At 41.0% G+C, this 19187-nt stretch overlaps 1 protein-coding gene across 1 annotated transcript in view; it reads right to left on the reverse strand.

Moving 5' to 3' along the window:
* Window positions 1-19187, reverse strand: part of SPOCK1 (SPARC (osteonectin), cwcv and kazal like domains proteoglycan 1) — a 657613-nt gene that overhangs the window by 370691 nt on the left and 267735 nt on the right. The window contains exon 3 of the mRNA XM_007517572.3: window positions 14748-14793. Coding sequence (XP_007517634.2) covers window positions 14748-14793 — 46 coding nt within the window. The remainder of the gene's footprint in view (window positions 1-14747; window positions 14794-19187) is intronic.

The following is a 19187-nucleotide window of genomic DNA, read 5'->3' on the forward strand; positions in this document are numbered from 1 at the left end:
TTAGCTGACATGTTTTCTCCAATTGAAAATTCCCCAAAAATCAAGGTGATTTCAGTAGGATTCAACAAATATCACCTAGTTAATTCAGGGGTTCTTGATCTCATATTATTAGGAATATTAGGAAGAGTTTTCTTTCCTTTTTATAAAACTAACTCTACATTGTATGAGTTCAGGTAATGATAATAAACATGTCTTTAAAATGGATTTGCCCCTGCTGAAAGAACATCTTAACCACAGTAACAAAAAGCCACAGTGAGCCATAATTGCAAGGCAGATTTTAGTACCATCATGAGTCTTTATTATTCCATCTAAAAGCTGGAAAACAAACCAGAAGAGCTCTTGCTCCTTGGTCCTGGAGGTAGTGAGTGTTGAGAGCTTCAGAAAAGTCTGGAGAAAACCAGAGCATAACACTATAAGCCACCATACACACCCCAAACCCAACCCCCTAGTCATCACTGATAGGGTTCCCTGAGCTAGAAAGAAAGTGGATTAGAGGACACCTGTTGAGGGCCACATAGTGGCACACCTGATAGACTGTACATGTCACAATGTGCAAGGACTTGGGTTCACATCAGCCCCACGTGCAAGGGCAGGAGCTTCAAGATGTTGAAGCAATGTTGCAAACATCTCTCTCTTCTGATTTCCTTCTCAATTTCTCTGTCTCTTTCTAACATAAATAATTCCCTTTGCTAAAAAATAATAAATAGAAGAAAGAAAGAAAGAAAGAAAGAAAGAAAGAAAGAAAGAAAGAAAGAAAGGGAGAAAGAAGGAGTTTACTTAGGCCAGGCAGTGTCACATCTTGTAGAGCTGACATGGTATAATGCACAAGGACCACAGTTCAAGCCCCCAGCCTCCTTCTGCAGAGGAGAAGCTTCATAAGCTTGGTGAGGCAATGCTTCAGATATCTATCTTTTCTCTTCCACTCTACCCCCCTTCTAAATTTCTGTCTGTATTCAAAATAAAAATAAATAAATACAATAAACTACATACCATACGTTGGACTCCTAGACCTTCTGAAAATGTGATTTCCATCAATTTCTTAAAAGTTTCTTTTTAATTACCTTTATTTATTTCCTGGCTAGAGACAATCAGAAATCCAGAGGGAAGGAGCAGATAAGGGGAGAGGAGAGAAGAGGAGAGGAGAGGAGAGGAGAGGAGAGGAGAGGAGAGGAGAGGAGAGGAGAGGAGAGGAGAGGAGGGAGGGAGGGAGAGAGAGAGAGAGAGAGAGAGAGAGAGAGAGACCTACAGCCCTGCTTCACCACTCACAAACTTTTCCCCTACAGGTAGGAACCACGGCTCAACTTGTGTCCTTGTGCATTGTAATATGTGCACTCAACCAGAGCGCCACTACCCAGGGCCTCATCGATTTCTAAAAGTGCCCTCTATCTAAGGTGTCATTCATCCCATTCTACAGATGAGAAAATGAAGTCTGAGACAGTGAAATTCCTCAAGTATATGCAGCAAATTCATAGACAAGACTAGATTTGAACATAAGCCCTTTAAACCCTGGTCTTTGCTCTATCCAGTGCCCATAGGACTCTGCAAGATGAGTTACTAGCTCCTACTTGCTTTGCCATTTTTGTTTTTTCCTCTCCATCTCTGCTGGCTAAAAGGCCCATTGAATTCCATTGCTTTTTATTGAAGTAACATTGATATCTCACTGGTTAAATGTAACTTTGGAAATAAAAAAAAAACATCATGTTTCAAATTCTCCACTTTTACTTCTTTTCTGAGGAAAATATATTCAGGGTCTGTGCTGCAAGAAATCAACAGAACTGAGCCCTGACTGAGGAGAAGAGCTCAGGGGCATCTAGCCCACAAGGGCTGCCTCTTAAGTGAATTGAGCCAAGCCAACAGGAGTCACCTGTTCTGCCCCAGATGGCACATGTTGACAGCTTGGCTTCATCCCCAGGAGACCTCATTCTCCCGGCCTAGTGTAAGATTCAGTTGGCCTGGTGTAAGATTCAGTTGGCTTGTGTCAGAAATGTCAAGAAAAATAAGCCTCAGCATGGCCTAGGGAAAAAGTACAGATATAGAGCAGAGGATTTGGAAGCCAAAGGTCACAGGTTTGATCCCCACAACCACCAGTGGCCAGAACTGAGTAGAATTCTGGCTTGGGGAAAAAAAAAAGTAGAAGCTAGGACATAGTTCAGTCAATAGAGTGCACATTTTAACATGTGCAAGGAGCCAGGTCCCAGGTCCCAGCCATTACATGGGAGTCTGTGCAAAGGAGGATTCACAAGTGATGGGGAAATGCTATGGTATCTCTCCTATAACTTTTTACCTTAAAAAATAAGAGAGCATTTGTTGCTGCTGTCTTTTTTTGATGTATGCTATTCTTACAGGAGTGAGGTGGTATCTTAGTGTTGTCTTAATTTGCATTTCTCAGACAATCAGTGACCTAGAGCAGTTTTTCATATGTTTGTTAGCCTTTTGGATCTCCTCTGAGGTGAATGTTTTGTTCATATCCTCTGCCCATTTCTGAATGGGGTCATTTGCTTTTTTGGTGCTAAGTTTGCTGAGCTCTTTATATATTTTGGTGATTAGTTTCTTGTCTGATGTCTGGCATGTAGCAACAAATGCTGGAGAGGATGTGGGGACAGAGGAACCCTTTTACATTGCTGGTGGGAATGTAAATTGGTACAGCCTCTGTGGAGAGCAGTCTGGAAAACTCTCAGAAGGCTAGACATGGACCTTCTATATGATCCAGTAATTCCTCTCCTGGGGTTATACCCCAAGGACTCCATAACACCCAACCAAAAAGAGGTGTGTATTCCTATGTTCATAGCAGCACAATTCATAATAGCTAAAACCTGGAAGCAACCCAGGTGCCCAACAACAGATGAGTGGCTGAGAAAGCTGTGGTATATATACACAATGGAATACTATGCATCTATCAAAAACAATGAACCCACCTTCTCTGACCCATCTTGGACAGAGCTAGAAGGAATTATGTTAAGTGAACTAAGTCAGAAAGATAAAGATGAGTATGGGATGATCCCACTCATCAACAGAAGTTGATTAAGAAGATCTGAAAGGGAAACTAAAGGCAGGACCTGATCAAATTGTAAGTAGGGCACCAAAGTAAAAACCCTGTGGTGAGGGGTAGACATGTAGCTTCCTGGGCCAGTGGGGGGTGGGAGTGGGCGGGAGGGATGGGTCACAGGCCTTTGGTGGTTGGAATGGTGTTTATGTACACTCCTAGCAAAATGTAGACATATAAATCAGTAGTTAATTAATATGAGAGGGGGAAAATCAATTGTATGTCTCGAAGTTTCTCAAAACATAAAGTGAATCCTTTTAATATATAGGCTGTGTATTTGATATGCGGACTCTCTCAAAAGCCTAGACCAAGTAGATTAGAAGCATCCAATAGCACAGCTATATACAAGATACTGGATACTGTACAGTAAACCATAACAAAAGGACTTTTCAAAGTTAACCCAATTAACAAATAATGTGATGATAACATTAACTATCGATTGTCTTTTTGAACCCTAAGACAACAGGAACCTCACATCTCCACTATAGAGCCCCTACTTCCCCCAGTCCTGGAACCCTTGGATAGGGCCCACTTTCCCGTATGCATCTCCCAATCCAAACCAAATAATATTGCATCCGCCGATCACAACCTAACCAACGCAACGATAGCCACCTCAACATGCTTCACCTCAGACTGTGTCCAGTCTTCACGTGTGGAATGACAACCCTTCAGCTTCATTACTCGGGTGAGACCTTTCCTTTTATAGTACACTCTAATTTCATCTCAGGTAGTTCACTTTCTAACAAAGTCCCATAACCTAGATATACACCAGTTTCTGTGAGAGAGAGCTTATGTGCACATGTATCCATAAACTACTGCAAAATATATACCTGAAAGCAGAAGTACACTAGAGTTTGCAGTGAGTACCTCCCTAACACTTCCTCTCCACTATTCCAAGCTTGGGATCCATGATTGCTCAACAAATTGTTTGGCTTCATATGTTAACTCTCTTTTCAATCACCAGGTTCCAGATGCCACCAGGATGCTGGCCAGGCTTCCCTGGATTGAAGACCCCACCAATGTGTCCTGGAGCTCAGCTTCCCCAGAGACACACCTTACTAGGGAAAGAGAGAGGCAGACTGGGAGTATGGACCGACCAGTCAACGCCCATGTTCAGCGGGGAAGCAACTACAGAAGCCAGACCTTCTACCTTCTGCAACCCTCAACGACCCTGGGTCCATGCTCCCAGAGGGCTAGAGAATGGGAAAGCTATCATGGGAGGGGGTGGGTTATGGAGATTGGGTGGTGGGAATTGTGTGGAGTTGTACCCCTCCTACCTTATGTTTTTGTTCATTAATCCTTTCTTAAATAAAAAATTTTAAAAAATAATAAAAAAATAAAAAAAAATAAGACAGAGAAAGAGAGTAAGTGTGTCCTAGGCTGGGAGACAGCACAGTAATCAGGCAAAAACACCTTCATGCCAGAGTATCTGAGGTCCCAGGTTAAATCCTCAGTACCACCATAAGCCAGAGCTGATAATTCTCTCTCTGTGTCTCTCTCTGTCTCTCTGTCTCTCTGTATCTCTCTCCTCTCTCTCTGTCTGTCTGCTTCTCCCTATTACTGTCTGTTTCTTAAACTAAATATATAGTTTCTTGAAAAGAGTCCTTTGGGAGAAGTGGAATCATACAAGTGCAAAAACTCTGGTGACAAAAAGAAAAAAGAAACACTAATAATAAAACAAAACAAATGGGAATAGAAATCTTCAGCAACAAGAGAATAAAGTATATTAGTAGGACAAAATGTTAAAATATCAAATAATTAACTCTATCTGTAACCATCAAAACAAAAAGCCGCATGCCATTCTTCTTGTGGGGAGGCCTCTCTCAGGCACAAAATCCCTGGCATGGCCACTCCATTGTACATCAGAAGTGGATGCCTGGGAGAATATGCTTTGAGGCAGCAGGAGTGAATCAACTGGGTCTTTCTCAGTGTTTGTAGCTAGAGACACAACAAGAGATCACCAGGGGAATGTCTGATGGACAAATCCGTTTATTGATCAGAAAGGCAAGGCTTTTAAGAGGTTGCAGAAGGAGGTAGCTTGTTTATACTATATATGGTTAAAGCAGAAAAAGGACAGAGAGAGGTAAGGGGTTGGGAAAACTATTAGGTGAGTGATCTAAGGAATGAGGAAGCTAGGCTTTGATGTGCTTGTGTGCAGGGGTCTTTCTGTGTCACAAGGGTGAGGTTTGGTTATAGTTTTATTCAGAAGGTCAAGAACAAAGAAGTGATAAAAAGGGGCCTCTGATAGCATCTGTGTAAGCAGAAGAGCCATTTTGGGAATGAGGAAGTAGGGTTATCAATGGCTAGCAGACACAGAGGTGTCCTGAGGGTGGAGAGAAGATGGGTCAGGTATGATAACTTCTGGCAGCTTTTGAATAAGCAGACCATTTGGTTTAAAGAAAAGGAAGTAAGCTATTGTATTGGAAATACAGAGTCCCTGTGAAGTGGAGAGTCTGACAGGTGAAGCTGAATCTGAAGGCCGTTCTCTCCCATGCTCAGTCTCTGGTAGAGAGAGGCTGACAGGAAGACCATGTTCCTCAGGCATCCATGTTTCAATGAGAGGTTCCACCATGGTCAACCATATCCTCACAGTTTCCTTACAGCCTCACAATGTTGAGAATATGAAGTAGCTTAGAAAAGGAAACAATGATTTCTACTGCACAACAGACAATACACTATGTCATTTGAAGAAATGTACATGCGACATGAAAGTATAAGAACACAGGAGCGGGGTGGTGGCACACATATCGCCACACAGTTCAAACCCCCGGCCCTCGCCTGCAGGGAGGAAGCTTCACGTTTCCTTCGTTGTCTCTTTGTCCCACTCTACCTCTCTCTGCCTGGATTTCTATTAAAAATATGACTGCTAGGAGTGGTGTAGTTGTCCATCAGTCATGGAGTCCCAGAAATAATCCTGATGAAAAAAAAAAAATCAGAAAAGCCTATGTTGACAGGATCACTTTCAGCAAAAGGAAAATGGGAAAAGCAGATGAAGGGGCACCCAGGAGATTTCCGTCTTCCTTCCCATGCTTTAGTTCTTAGCAAAATAGAAAAGGCAGCCAGAGATAAAAGAGAAAACTTTTAATTTGATTGAATTTCAAAGCTGAAAATTTGAGCTAAAGCTGCTGCACAAAGATATTTGAATTAACAGTTTTCTATTGCTTTCCTTGCAGAATTGATTTTGAATATCTAAAAATCAATACTCTGAAATTTTCCAGAAGGATGACAATTTCATTGTCATGATCAAGAAACAGAAGAAAAGACAGTGGTGAGAGAGGCTAGCATGGGAAGTTCTGGGGCAGGAATCAGTTGATTCAATAAAAGAAGCAATGTTTAGGAGAAAGCACAGTCCTCAGACTATGTGGGGAAGGCAAAGGTTAGAGAAACCAAAAAGACCAAATACACAGGAACCAGGAGGAAATGATTAAAATGAGCCCGGAAATCAAAGTAGCTGCCTCTGAAAATGACAGCTCAAAGGATCAGATAAGGTGAAGAGACCCTTAAACACTGAGAATGTTTGAAATCCTTCTGAATGCAAATCAGAAACCCTTCTGGGGGTGAGGTTACTTTCACATAAAGGGGTAAGCTATGGAAACTTTATATTTCTACTAAGCCTACCATGTAAATTTCAAATTAATCTAGATTGAAAAAATTCCCTTCTGCAGAACAGTTTTGGAAATAAGCATTCTTGTCTTACAGAGCTTCCTTTAAAATGTCTGCAAAAGGTGACTGTTCCCCCCACCCCAATAATCCTCAGGGTTCTGGCTCAAAAAACAGCAGAAACATGGACAAAATTGGAGAATTTCTGCCTCCAAATAGTTCTTGGGTCACGATCTGAGTTTGTCAGGATATGGTATAACAGCTTGGAAGCCAAAGAGCAAGCTTTTTTTTTTCTTGTCTTTTCTTCTATTCGAGAGAACAGCATGAGTGAAAGGGGCCCCTGACTTTCTGAGCTTTATTTTTAGCTGGAGATTCATTTCTACAAGTTCAGACTCTGCTCTGAAGTTCCCCAGTATCAGCTGAGATTTAGTCACAGCCACCTGCTTTGGGAGAATGATCAGAATTCACTCCAGAAGGAAAAAAAGAACCTGAAAGCCAATGGCACTATACTTTATCTAAAACATTCATTTATTCCACATTAAAGGAACCCACTTATTTAAAAAAAAATTAAATAAATAGGTCCATGATAAATTCTCTTTCAGCCCATTCTCCTACAATGGCTTGTTTCAGGACATGGAACATCACATCCAAATAAATCAATGGGGCCTTTCTTGTAAGGGCCAGGTCTACAGGAAAAAACCTAGAGTAATCTGTGTCCAATCACCCTGGGGCCATCTTTAGGTCATCAGAATATTTATTCAAAAGTGATAAGTAGTTATATGCTTTGGATCCACCTTCTCGTGGTACATCCCGTGAGTACCCATTTATTGGGAAAACTGACGATCCTTCCTAGCTGACTGAATCCACATGGATCCCAGTCACTTTCAAAGCCAGCAACAAGCAGACATCAGGCTCAACCTGACGCTGTTGACTGGCTACGGAAGAAGGGCAAACGCTAGAAGAAGACGTAGTTATATATGCATACTACATTCCCAGTCCCTGATGAAACAAAAATATCTCCCCTCCGCCAGCAAAAAGTATTGTGAATAAGTTTCAGTTTTCTTATTCCACAGGAATTGATCAAGAGAACTTTGAAACAAATTTGCTAGAATCCACTTTTCCACTTGTTCACACCTGTGTGATTCTGTGCATTCCCAAAGCAATTCTTTCTGTTTCTTTTATTTGCAACACAGTCATGCAGTTCAATGAATCATCTTTCTCTTTCTTCCAGGTCCTTCAAATTAATCCTCCTCTCTCATGAGCCACCCTACCCCCCCAGGGAATCTTGGTGAGCTTTACTATCACACTGAAGGTGACCATCACTAGCAAAGGTCAGAAGAGAGGCACCAGGAGTCTGGCTCACACACCAGAGGCTCAGACTGAGATTTCCAGGTTATAGCAACAAAATGTCACCTCCAGTGAAATTCATCTATGTATCTTGTATAAACCCTTGATGTTTTGCAAATTCCTCAGATTCCTAGCCCAGCCCTGTAGTGGCTCCCTCACTCTCACCCACCCCATGACCCCCAGGGACTCTCCCACTCTTATCCCCCCCCCAACCTCACCCCCACACACCCACTTCTGGGTCAGGCTCCAGAAGCATGCTTGATGCCTTGGGGGTAGGGAAAGGTCCCATAGAAAGATCTTCCTTTCTGTGACTCCTGTTATCCAGTGTGTTGGGGTGGGGGGGGATTCAAATGTGAGGATTGAAAATGGGTACAGGTATATTCAAGGGGAAAATGGGTACAGGTATAATTAAGAAATTGCTGGCATATTTCAGAGATCAACCTGGAGGTGTTCAGGCACCAGAACAATAGAAAAATTAAAAACTAACCAGACCTAGCGTAGGAATAATGCTAACTTTCCGCTTCCGTAAACCCTGCTGCTTTCAGTAAGGTAGGATGTTTGTTTCTGCAAAAACAAGATGTTTTTGTACCAAGATGTGGTGCAAGCCTAAAAGCCCCCCAAACATTAGATTTCTGGTAAGTGAGCCAAGTCCTGGAACCTGTGCAAAACTATTGTATGTAACCAATGCTGGCATATGCTATATAAAAAAGATGATTATGACTGTGCTTAGGCAGTCAGTCCTTGAGTAGCTCCTGCATAGAGTCTTCCTTGGGCTGGACCCTCAGCTGAGTAGGCTTAAATAAAAGTCATACTCAACTACCTTACTTGGTGTAGAATATTGTGATTTCTATGTGGAGAATTCTTACATCAAGCATCTGGAAACCTTTGGAAGGAAGAAAGGGAGAGAGGGAGGGAGGAAGGGAGGGAGAGATTACAAGCCTGCATATCTTCAACCTCAATGAGAATTTGAGTTGAGTCAAATGCTATGACCCACCCAGCAAAAGACAACCTGGAGGCCCCAAGAGAGAATAATAAGAAAGGAATAATAAGAAAGGAAACCCCTGTGGGACCTGAGAGGAACAATAGAACATGTTAGCTCAATCAGAAAAATCAGTGACTTGCTATAACACTTCACACACACTCACCATCTGCTGTCCAGCAGTGCCCCTGCTCTGAAGCTGTGGTCTATTTACATAATCATTGTTTTGCCTGAACCTGCCCTGCCTGCAGGGTATTGGTTAATCCCACTGGTTAGAACCTTCGCAACAGCTGCTATGGAAGCTTTCTACCTTCACTCTTTTCTCCACCACCTCTCCTAGCCATTTCCTTTTTCCACTTGCCACTTCCAGTTAAAGATGTGTGTGTGTGTGTGTGTGTGTGTGTGTGTGTTGTCTCTGATCAATAAAGGCATTGCACTGCATTCCCGCTCCGCCACAAGTTCCTGTTCTCTCTCCTGAATCACTGAGTAACCAGCAACCCAGGTTGGCTCCGATGGAGTTCTCTCCAGTCCAGAGAGCACGTGCCCAGGAAGAAACACCCTGAAGCCAGCCCGGCAATCTGCCATTTGAACTCACTGGATGACCTCTGCACTTTCACTATTGCTGTTTCCAGGTGGAAAGGCCTAGATGCAGGAAACTTAACCAACTTTCTCAGAATTGCATAGCTACTAACTAACAGAATAAACTCTGAACTTGCAGACTCTTATTCAAAACTCTCAGAACTTACACTTAACCAAAGTGGACCCCACACAATATGAAAAAATGAATAAAAAAACAACTTGTGGATAGAGGCAAGTTGCATAGACTTCTTTACTAAAAGACTTCTTGGAGTTTTTAACTATTGATGAGTCATGAGAATCTCAAAACTGTGACTCCCTGGGAGAGATGAACAGAATCTCTGTATATCCCAAATGCACTCAACCAGGCACCATTTCATGGATGGAGAAGCATCTTGTGAGACCACTTGCAGAAGTACTATCTGTTGAAGAATTGTGCTCTTAAGATAGTTAAAAGTCAGTTGAACAAAGGCAAAGGAAAGACAAAGTAGTGGTGGCACCCTCAAATTGTGAATTTATTCTTAAATCCTCAGCCTTAGCCATCCTAAGCAGAGATAAATCCACCACCACCACCACACCCTGGAACCCCAGCTTGTCGTGTCTCCACAAGAGTCATGCCATCTGCATCGGTTCATCTCCTTCTCAAAGGGTGCTGCCTGCCCAACTCTCCCTGGGGCGCCTGTCTTCACAGAGGAAATTTTTCACTTGAGTCAGTAATTATTCCCTTCACTTCTCAACTCCTGTCCATCCCTCTGTAAGGAGATTTGGCATTAAATCATTACAATAGAAAGGATATCCTACTTAACCCACACCTCAGAAAGAATTCTTTTAGGAAAGCCTGAAGTTGATGGCTATTATACTCCACTGACAGAGGCATTAATGATTCCCTTAAAGATAAAAAGTTAAAGACATTTTCAGTCTTACTGAAGCAGACCACCAGGTGAGGCACTTTTCTTCTAACTGGCCCAGAGTCAATTACAAAAGGCTCACTCTATGAAGTCCTGTTGTTCAAAGCTCAGTAAATACCCTTAAGTAGACTGGCCAATTATAGTACCTATTTCTTGAATATTATGAGCCTTTAAAAATAAGACTCATATGAGGGTAGATAGCACAATGGTTATGCAAAAAGACCCTTATGCCTGAGGCTCCAAGGTCCCAGGTTTAATCCCCTATACCACTATAAGCCAGAGCTAATCAGTGCTTTGATAAAATGTAGTAAAATAAGATTTATTTTATTTGTTACATATGAGGTAGCCAGAGCACCACTCTGGAATATGTAGTATTGGGGGATCAAACTGGGAACCTCAGACATGTCTATATGATGGCTCTACCAGTTGAATTATTTCCCTGACTATAATGTGTCGATGAGTCTCATTAACCCCACTTTCAATAATCAGTCCCCACCTGCCGGGGAAAATCTTTGCGAGGTGAAGCCATGCTGCAGGTGTCTCTCTGTCTCTCTCCCTCTCTATCACCTTCTTTTCTCTTGATTTCTGGCTGTCTCTATCCAATAAATAAAGATATAAAAACATTTAAAAAGAAAAAAAAAACTTTTCTGCCATCCTCTCCCTCTTACCCTGGCTTCAATTTGCTAAAAGCATGCTGCTGCTCTTTGTCAGGTGTCTGATGAAGTTTTGGATCCCATTGCTCTTGATCTTTCTGTTTATTCTTGGCATGTACACTTAAATAACTCTCTGATTCAACAGCATGCTGATGGCTAAATCTCCTTCTCTGACCTGTATACTCCATGTCTCCTTTGGCAAAACACTAATAAACTTACTCCCCTGCACCCTGCCAGTAGCTTGTTCTCACTGCCCTGTGACTTTGTGTGTCCTATTACCATCTATGGCCATATGAACTCACCCGGAGTCTCCTAGGACTCAACTCCCCCCATCTCTACCTTGTCCCAGCCCACAATTGTCATCTGAATTTTTTTTTCAGCAGGTTCTGTATTTCCACATTCCCAGAAACAACTTTTCTCAACTACAAAAAACACCTTAACTATGTTTTTTTTTATTTATTTTCATAGCTTCAGAGGGAGAAGGACTTCTCCCTATAGCTGACAATTTCTACTGCAGTTCAGAAACCCTCCTAATTTCTGGGAAGGTGAAATGTTCTTCATCTTCCATGCCTGTGGTTTATATTTCACCAAGCAGTGTCAGCGCTGATATAGTAACCTCCCATTTTTATTGAGCAGCACAGAATGTAATTGATGACATCTGCTAGGGCTGATATTTTAAGTGAAGGCTATTCTCAGCCCTGCCTGCTCTGTATATAAATAGCCAACAGCAGTTATACCTGAGGTAGAAAGAGGGCCTTATTGGCTAAGGCCCTCAATTACAACCCATGAAGTCAAGAGACTTTCTGGGAGGATTTATTTATTCAGATCTGTCTGCAAGTCTGCAGACCTTAGAAAAAGAGAGAACCGGGTACCAGACTTTGCTGACACAATTGCCATCATCCCCAGCTAAGAAGAAAACCTGTTTGTACTTTCTGCTTAATCAGGTTTAAATATCATGTTCTTGTTAGTACTCCAAGTTTCCATACAAATCCCCTTGATCAAGAGAAGCCATCATTTATAGCTCCAAGTGACAAATGATGGCCACCTTCACACAATGCCTTTCCCATTGTTAATTACTAAAAATTAAAGTATCTTCCTTTACTAAACATTTTGCATTTATTTGCAAGCTTTCAGGAGAAATAAATTCAGCAGCCAATCAGGCAACATTTAATCCTTGTAGGACAATAACAAATTTCAGGGCCTGGCCTACAAAAAAATCCATGTACTTTTCCCATGAACTGAGAGTCTTCCCCCAAATTAAAACACAGTTGAGATGTTAGCAAAAGGGCTTATTTACTAGGCACATGAAATCAACACCTAGTCTTCCTAAATGAAATTTTAGAAAATGTGGACCACTTAAGATGGAAATTTTCCAGATTACCACCCTCTTCACAGGCTTTACTGTGATTTACTGTGATGATTTGGTCATTTGTTAGAGCCATAAATGAGTGAAAGAGAGAGGCCCTGGGAAACTGCTAAGATATGCACAGGCCAGCTACATCCTCCTAAGGAAAGCCTTTTCTGCCACTCGAGCCCCTGCACACTGGGATACATAGTACACGTGATGCAACTGTTACCTGTAGACTGGTCACAGTTTTCAACATGCCATACTGCAATCAAGGGCAACTTTTCTACCCATTCTGAGTTCCCCCAGGAGGGGAACCACAGCCTTATCACAGTGTCTCCAACACTTTCATTGGTCTCAAGAACAGGCTTGGTTCTTAAGCACACAAAGGGAACTCAACACATGTTTCAGAGTCAGTGAAGAAAATGCTAAACTACATGAAGGTATCAGCTAAAAGCATATGTGGTGGGGCTGGGGAAACAGCATAATGATTATGCAAAAAAGACTTTCATGCCTGAGGCTCTGAGGTCCTGAGTTCAACCTTCAACACTACAAACTGTTAGAAATGAGCAGTGCTCTGGTCTTTCTCTCATTAAAATAAAAAAATACATATTTTAAAAAGTAATATAAAAGGGGGCTGTGTGGTGTTCCAGCTAGTTGAGCAAATATGTTACAATGCGTAAAGACCTGGGTTTGAGCCTCAGCTCTTTACCGGCAGGGGCAAAGTTTTATAAGTGTTGAAGTAGTGTTGCAGGTGTCTCTCTATCTCTGTATTTATCTCTCTCTTCTCTACCAGAGCACTGCTCAGCTTGGATTTATGGTAGTGTGATGTACTGAATCTAGGACTTTGAAGCCTCAGGCATGAGTCTCTTTGCATAATCACCAATGCTATCTACCCAACCCTGTCTCACCCTCCCTATAACCTCCTTCCTCTCTATTTCTGGCTGTCTCTATCCAATAAATAAATAAAGACAATTAAAAAATTAAGTAAATTAGAAATATATGTGGAAATTTAATGCCAGTTTTGCTTATAGAAAGATCTTGAGTTCAAAGAGAACAGTCCATTAAAGTGATAAAGGGTCAGGACAGAAAGGGACACCTTCTACCTTGATACATACATTAACACTGTTTTTGACCTCTCTATGTTAACCTGACCATCATGAGCATACTAACTATTCCAGCTACAGAATGGAACATTATTCTCAGAAGAGCAGACCTTTGAGACTTGATAAGCAATATGTTTCCCCCAAGTCTTAGCTTTAATTGCCTAGATGGACTTGAAGCACAATCTACCATCATTTCCAGCAGCAGGGTTCATGTGAACAGCAGTCACACATGGAACAATGAGATCAGGGACATGATTTACAGATGGTCCTGGCTGCACCTTCAATAACTCACAAGAATACTTGGTGATTTACACAGGCCATCAAGACACTGGTTTCCTGCTTACTGGGGTGAATTCAAAGAGTACTCTGGAGGTCAGGCTGAAAGCAAGCAGTCAGAAAGGCCTCTCAAACATGTTTCTATTTAGAAAAAATTAAGAGGTTATTTAACAAATGAAATACCACTCCTTTTAAAAGTCTCCCAGGATTAACCTTTTTCTAAAGAAGAAGTTGAATTTTTCTGGCTATCGATTATATGAATGAAATTACTGTCATAAGTAAGTTAGGGTTAAGCCCCCCAATTCATTCCCCAGTTAGTCTTATAAACATTTTCTATTTTGCACTTTGTTATTATTGTTGCTTTTAAAAAAAAGCAATGGGGAGTCGGGCGGTAGCGCAGCGGGTTAAGCGCACTTGGCGCAAAGCGCAAGGACCGGCGTAAGGATCCCGGTTCGAGCCCCCGGCTCCCCACCTGCAGGGGAGTCACTTCACAGGAGGTGAAGCAGGTCTGCAGGTGTCTGTCTTTCTCTCCCCCTCTCAGTCTTCCCCTCCTCTCTCCATTTCTCTCTGTCCTATCCACCAACAACGACATCAGTAACAACAAAAATAATAACTACAACAACGAAACAATAAGGGCAACAAAAGAGACTAAATAAATACAACAAAAATAAAATAAAATAAAAAATAAAAGTGAAAAAAAAGCAATGATACTACAGGTAAATTCAACACAAGTTATTTTCTTAAAAGCTTACACTTTTAGACAAATAGGTAATTTGATGAAATAATTGATCTCTCCAGTCAATTCAGTCAAATAAGAAAGCTAGCTGGCCTGTGCTGAAGCCTAGCATCTGAGAAAGGAAAAATAAAACATCATTTTCCATGTAAAAAACATTACAAAATACTATATCCTTTACCTTGGTCAAAAGGCTTGCTGGGATTCCAGTTTCTGAAATAATCATCCTATAAAAGGAAGAAGAAGAAAAAAAAAAGCAAAGGTCAGATTTCAGGAAGCTTTTCATATTACAGTATAAATACTGCCTCATTCCTTACACACAGAGACACCCACATACACACATACATACATACATACTCCCAGAATACAAAGGAAAGCAGAATCAGATTAGAACGCTCTCCCCAAATAGGCATTAGTGTGAAATCAAAAAATTTCAATTTACTTTTCAAACTCATGTCGTTCAAACAGTACGAATTAAACACCAGGAGTAGTAAATTTAGAGTAGTAGTATTTTAGCCTAATAAGGAAATGGTATTGCCCTGCTTGGTTTGACAGATAAGCCAGGACACTTCCTAAGTGCAAGGTGTATTTACTATCAATTATACTGTAGGTAATGCCTCCTGCCCTCATTTATGATTAAGCCTCTGTGTTTGTAACAGCTGATAAGCATTTTCAGCTGTCAGCATTTTGTTTACATGGTGAAATGTAATCTGTAGTGCACAATTCTAGCTTCTCAGTATTCACAAAACCTAAATTCAGAGAGCCAAGGTGTACATGGTAGAATTAACCATAGATATACATTTAGCTTAACTTGGTTTGTTCTGATCATGTAAAGGTAAAAAACAAAGGCTGGCCAGCCTGGTCAATTCATAATTATGTCTTTCTTGTATGCAGATCGTGATGCTCTGAGACTAGATGCTTCATTACTTTGAAATTCTAAGAGGCCAGGCTCTTCTAGTCTTTATAACCACTAACTCTTCCCCACTTCTAGTAACCTTTTCCTTCCAGACTACTTCTACTCACTTTTCTTCATCCTCTCTTAAGCTTCACAAACTACACTGTGAGTTGCCATAGCTGCTCTAGCAGCTGAACTTGACAACTTGAATGGTAAAGAGGTGTCACTCATGCCATAATCCTCAAACCTTCTAGGGGCCCATGTCCCCTTGTCAGTTAATTTTCTGCTGAAAACACTCAAGTTACTAGCTGTATGTGGCTTTTGGCAGTTACTCTGTACACATGCTGGAGACAGTTTCCAAAAGCTCTCTGAAATAAGACCTCAGCCTCTTTTCCAGAGAAGTTAGTTTACATCAAAGTGTAGAATTAGTTTAAAATATTGTCCACATTGTCTTCTGCTGTAGTTTATCTCCAACACCATCTCCTGTGAATTTTATTGGCCTCTCTGTCATTCAATTACCTGGCTTTATTAGATCCTTGTAGAGTTCACCTAAGCCCTTAAATGGATTTTAGGAAACTGGATTTAGAGTAAAATCAGAACATATTGCTTCTTAGGCAGTGATTCCATTTTCCAAAGCATGAATAAACATGAACAGGTTCCTTTGGATCTTGGGGATTCTGCATTAAATTGTTTTTAACTCTAAGGAATTGGCCCACTTTTCTCTGATGTTAATGTTATGGTGTAACTAGCCATATCCCCCAACTGGTTAGGAAATCTCTGTGATCTACACTGTGAAATATCACTGAAAAGGTTTGAAACAATCCCTTTGCCACAACTTTTCCCATTAATCATTTTGAATGCAATCCTGATTTTTTGAATCAATGTGGCTTGAAAACCCAACACCAGTGTTAGGTGGTTCAATGGCAGAAGGAGAAGTTAGCATCCAATTTCTACTTTTAGTTACCAATGCACTCAGCCCTGGACCCAAATATGTTACCCACACATTCTGGTATTTGCAGGCACAATAGAAGAGATAACCCAAGATGATCTCATTCTTGCCAGTATATGGGGGAAAAAAAAATCAATGTCTATCCTCCCAAATGTGGTCTCCACATACAGAAGATACACATTCTTTACAGTGGCAATGTGATCTTTCAGAAAATATTTTCTTCTATAATATTCTGCTCTGACACATGCAAGCCCTCAGAATCTTAGGGTGTGTGTCCAATAGGTAAAGGCTGGAGCCAAAGACAAGTTCTTTTACTTTAATTTCACATGTCACATTCTCTTTGATGTCAAAGAAAGGTTTCGGCAATCTCAAGTCCTGAATATTCCCTAATGATTTCAGCACTCTTTATAACTAAGATGGAATTTGAAGCACTTTTCTGGACCTTGCCATTTCTCCAGGTTAACTGTAATTGCCACTTATACATGTTTCTGGGGGTGAAATCATAGTTTTAAGTATAGAACCTCTAACACCAGATATCTGCATTAGAATATTTGAAACTCATTGCAAATGTAATGATAGTGCCTAATTGCTGTCCAAATAGGAAAGTACACCTTGAGTGAAAACTCATTATGCAAAATGAGTCCTTCAAAGAGCCCCTTGCCCCACCAAGGCCAAGCAGGGAAGGAAAATGATTGTCTGCATCTGATTGCTTTTGTCCTGCCTTAGGAAAGTGAACTGCCAAAGTCCAAACCAATGAACCAGGAGCTGTTAAAAGTCTGCATACAAATGTGTTAGCTGTAGCTGAGAGAGAAGCCCCACATTAGGGGCCAAGATCATGAAGATGTGAGCAGTGCTATAGGGACTACAGCATGAATGGGGCTCTCATAGTGGACTCTGCTGCTGCCAGGCATAGGGAAAAGATGTCCCAGCAAGGGGGCCATACTGACTATAGCACCAAGCTCCTAACTATGCTACATACATGCCCAGTTCAGACAAGCTTTGAGGGTGGGGGTGGGGGTGGAGAGAAGCTTAGTAACCAGTTTGCTCAACTTCAGGATAAATTTCTGGTGAAGCAGAAATCTCCCATGTGAAAAATGCCAAAAAAAAGGAAGAAGAAGAAAGAAGGAGAAGGAGAAGGAGAAGGAGAAGGAGAAGGAGAAGGAGAAGGAGAAGGAGAAGGAGAAGGAGAAGGAGAAGGAGAAGGAGAAGAAGAAGAAGAAGAAGAAGAAGAAGAAGAAGAAGAAGAAGAAGAAGAAGAAGAAGAAGAAGAAGAAGAAGAAGACGAAGAAGAAGAAGAAGAAGGAAAAGAAATTCCTCTTCTATATTAAGCTTCCCTGAGTCCACATCACTATCAGATGCTCAAAGGCCATAGGCTCAGAGGTGGCTGATCCTGACCCTCACTTTCAAACCCAAGGTAGTACAATTCCCCAAGGTCTTTATTTAGGAGCCCCAATGGCTCAGATTTCCTTTTGTTTTCCATCTAATCAAAACCATAAATATGGAGGACTTAGGAGATAGCATAATGGTTATGCTAAAAACTTTCATGCCTGAGGCAGAGAAGGTCTTAGGTTCAATCTCCAAAGCCACCATAAGCCAGAGCTGAGCAATGTTCTAGTAATAAATAAATATATATAAATAAATAAAATAAATAAGGCACTGAGTTTACATTATAGAAAACAGACCCATGGCTGCGTGTACTGCAGACAGTTCCCTCAAACCTCTCACAGTTAGAGCTCCTACAATGAGCCCTGCCTTACCCTAGAGTATACTCTCTCTTCTTTTGCATTCCTGCTGCATAAATGTCCCACAGTCCTGCCCCCGTTTCAGGAAAGCATAGTTCTTGAAGACCCCTTTCCATGACTCATTCTTTTGGTCCAGTGAGGTTGCTATATGCCAGAATTCCGAATGTAGTAAGGGATAAATTATAATATTGTACATGTTAGATCAAACTTGCCAGGTGAGATTGTTCCATCTTTTATTTTTTCCTTTTTTAAGCTTTTGGGAAATTAGAGAAGATTTATTTATTTTCATTTAACAGAGAATGAAAATAGGGGGGAAACAGAGCACTGCTTAGCTCTGCAATACAGTGGTACCAGGAATTGAACTTGGAAACTCTGGGGCCTCAGACATACTAACACTATAACAAGTTAGGATCATATATTTCCCCTGGCCCAATATAGTATTTTTTTAAATTTATTTTTACCATAGCACTGCTCAGCTCAAGCTTAAGGTGGTATAGGGAGGATTGAACCTGGGACCTTGGAGACTCAGGCAAGAAAATCTATCTGAAAAATCATTATGCTATCCTCCCTACCATCTAATATAGTGATTTATTATATATATTCATCAATGGGGCCTCTCCACTCTAGATTATATATATATATACATATATATAATATATTACATATATTATATATAATATATACTTATTTATTTTGTATAGAAACAGAGATAGAGACAGGGAAAAAAAACCAGGTGGAAGCCAGGCTTGAACCTGGTTCACACATGACAAAACAAGCGCGTTATCCAGGTTCAATCATTCATTGAGAGAATGGGTGTGAGTACATATGAAAGTGTAATTACATATTGCATGGTGTAATTAAGTCAGGCCTGTGCTAGGCACAGGAGAACAGTCTTCTTCTGCAGTCTAACCAGGCCATATGCAGGAAGACTAACTACATTTTCCTAGAGCACATTGTATATGAAAATTACCTAACTTTCTGTGAGATTGTGAAAATTTGGAAGAAATTATGTATTCATAGATTCTCAAACTTTTT

This window comes from Erinaceus europaeus, chromosome 2 (genome assembly GCF_950295315.1).
Source record: "Erinaceus europaeus chromosome 2, mEriEur2.1, whole genome shotgun sequence".
NCBI classification, from domain to species: domain Eukaryota; kingdom Metazoa; phylum Chordata; class Mammalia; order Eulipotyphla; family Erinaceidae; genus Erinaceus; species Erinaceus europaeus.